Source organism: Malus domestica, chromosome 01, assembly GCF_042453785.1.
Source record: "Malus domestica chromosome 01, GDT2T_hap1".
Classification (NCBI taxonomy): Eukaryota; Viridiplantae; Streptophyta; class Magnoliopsida; order Rosales; family Rosaceae; genus Malus; species Malus domestica.
The window spans coordinates 15,497,387-15,500,186 of record NC_091661.1 but is presented as its reverse complement, the minus strand read 5'-3'; the positions used below and the strand labels follow the sequence as shown (position 1 = coordinate 15,500,186).

Genomic DNA, 2,800 nt, shown 5'->3' with positions numbered 1-2,800 from the left:
TCTTGATTTTTTTTTAAGACTCACAAACTTTGTTTGGTATGAAATTTATAATTGTTTTAAATCATAAAACTTAAATTGGTGTTTTTAGTGAATAGGTCTTTTTTTTTTAAGTTAGTCTCGAGATCAGTTTTTTAAAATAATTCAACCAAACAAGTTTTTAAAGCCTAAAACTTAAAAAGTATGTTTCAATTAAAAAAGTTGGATTCAAATAGAATATAAAACACAACTTAATTTTCCAACATGTTCCAAATAAAATTTCATACTACCACGAACGAATGTTTACTTAGACTAAAGAGAAGTTAGAAAAATATAGGAGAGAGAGAACGGGTATGAGATCAATCTAATTCCGGCGTGTTTAGGTATTAGACTGCAAGATTAAGATTATAGTGGGAATTCTACGTACTCTTTTAATCAAGGGACTCTTTAATCAAAACAAAAACAATCAAGTATTGTAATTTGTAACAATGAATTCAATTGTAACATAAAGATTACCATAAAAAAGTGGGCATAAAATTTTGTTCAAGAACACATTAGTCATTGATTTGGCATTCTCCTTAACCAAGAGTCTAAATCCTCTAACATTTACGGGAGTATTTGTTCTCATCACTCTCAAGTGATGATGATGCTCACTTCCTTTGAATGATTTTAAATTTAAAGGTCCGTGTAGTTAATATACACAAAATCTAAAAATTTAAACTCATTGATGATGAGCAAAAATGCACCCGATATTTACGTACAAAAATTCGTGAGCAGAACCCAAAAGAAAAAGAAGCTATAATTTTCTTGTATTTTGCTCTTGTTCCTTCTGCAGGTGGATCTTCAATAATGTTTTTTCTGGTAAGCACCATACCAAACCGGAACTCCTGTCGCAACGCCGCCACCAAAATTATTGTTCTCAGCCCCCGGAAACCCCATTCTCGAGTGAGACGACGTCGTTGAACTTGAGCAAGCATACATCTCCGGAACCTTCATTCTCACAGAAATATTAATAATCCCATTCCTCTCCCCCCTGTGATCCCTCAGCCTGTAACTCAAAAAATGCAGGTAACCCTCCGGCACGTACCCACCTACAAAATCCGACGCCGGAATCGTCGCCGTCCCGACCGTCCTGACCGCGTACGACGTCTTGCATTGGACCTCCACCGTGAGGTACCTCGAGTGCTCTGGCAAATCGAGCACGAGCTTCTCGTTCCATCGAGGGTAGGAGCCGCCATCGGTGTCCATATCCGTGGTGCGAAACTGACAGTTGGTGTCGGTCCGGACGGTCACAGAGGAGTTTTTCTTGATGGGTTTTCGATCTAATTTCAGATTCTCGGCGGAGATGACCGTGATCTCGAGCGTCCGGGAATTGGCTGCCATGGTGGATGAATTGGTTGTGTTAGGTTAGGGGAATTGTAAGAGCCGTCGAGAAGAAATCGGTGTGGGTGGGGTTATATATAGGAACGGAGTGTTGAGGGAAGTGTGTGAGAAAGGAGAGAGCAACAGCCACGTGGTTTCTTCTGTGGAATTGAAAATTAGACCATGAAATAAATACGCGCGGAAATAGGGAGAAGTGTAATTTGGTTTCTTAGTTGACTTTGCGCATTTTTCTGATTTTTTGAGATTTTTGAGGAGAGAAATTTCCATGCAACTAACAAGCTCATGCCTCTTACATCCACAAAGAAACTTTTCCAAGTAATTCATTCTTTCAACTTATTGCGGAGAGATTTTAGTGTGATCAAATAAAATTTTCCATTACTTATATAAAAACACATGGTGTACCATTCGTATTCCAGTCACAATGAAAATTTTCCCCTTATTGTAGGGCTAATTTTTTTTTGGAAATAGGGATGTATCTCTGTTTTTTATTTCTCGAAAATAGCATTGAGAAATTCTTAAGCACGGTTGATGCATATAAACATGCTCACACTGTACATGTATGCCCCATTCTTTATTTACTAGTTCTCAGGTGGATAAACTAAGCGATAATATTTTCATTTACGTTGATAGGCACGTTCACACCTCTCCTAACTTAACTTATTGCGCGGTGATAAGAGTTGGAAACTTGCAACATTTTGTGGAGGAAATCCAATTATGGCATGTTGCGTGGGTAGAGAGTTATTTTGAGTCATGCTTGTAATTGAATCTTCATGATTTGTTAAGAAAATCCAAACTCTTTTTGCTTTGTTGGGTGAAGCTTTCATAATCTCAAAGGTGTCACTTTCTTAATTATTTTAAATTATAATCAATTGTAGATTATTATTCAAAATAAAATAAAATATTCAACAAAAAATAAAGAATAAAACAAACAAGAGGCTATAGTATTATATAAATTGAAAAGTAAATTGCTTATTCTTTATGTAAACATTGAATGGAAATTGGCGGGGGATGTGATAGAAGTTTCTATGAGTAAAATAATGTTGGGCAAATCTAATCTAGCAGTTAAAGTAAAATTATCATCTTGTTCACGCTTCTAACGCTACTCCATCTTTACATCATGATCCTATCACATTCTATTAACACGCAAAAAGATAATGCTTAATCACAATTGCAAAAGACATCAATTTTAGAAAAGACGTGACGTTGAATATGAGTATAAACTCATCAAGTGACCAATCTCAAAATTACGTTTGTTAGAAACCCAAACATAAAGCTAAGATGACGAGTAGAGAATCACGTACAAACCAAAGCATTTTCATCATAAAATTCCAAATCTCGATTGGCTTATTCAATTACCTCTTGTAGTTGTAAACTGAATGTTCGTGACTCATTTTCTTTGCATTAGGAGTATGACTTACACATAACGAATTTACAGTAATTG

General features: G+C 35.9%; 1 protein-coding gene across 1 annotated transcript; it reads right to left on the bottom strand.

The window, feature by feature from the left end:
* Positions 1-513: 513 nt before the first annotated feature.
* Positions 514-1,423, bottom strand: LOC114820461 (BON1-associated protein 2-like). Its single transcript, XM_029091129.2, has one exon. The coding sequence runs from the start codon at positions 1,357-1,359 to the stop codon at positions 820-822; it is 540 nt and encodes a 179-aa protein (XP_028946962.1). The 5' UTR covers positions 1,360-1,423; the 3' UTR covers positions 514-819.
* Between the last annotated feature and the right edge of the window lie 1,377 nt (positions 1,424-2,800).

What these genes read in the sequence shown, in the direction of transcription:
- LOC114820461 (XM_029091129.2), bottom strand. Translation starts at nt 1,359, where the DNA reads ATGGCAGCCAATTCCCGGACGCTCGAGATCACGGTCATCTCCGCCGAG.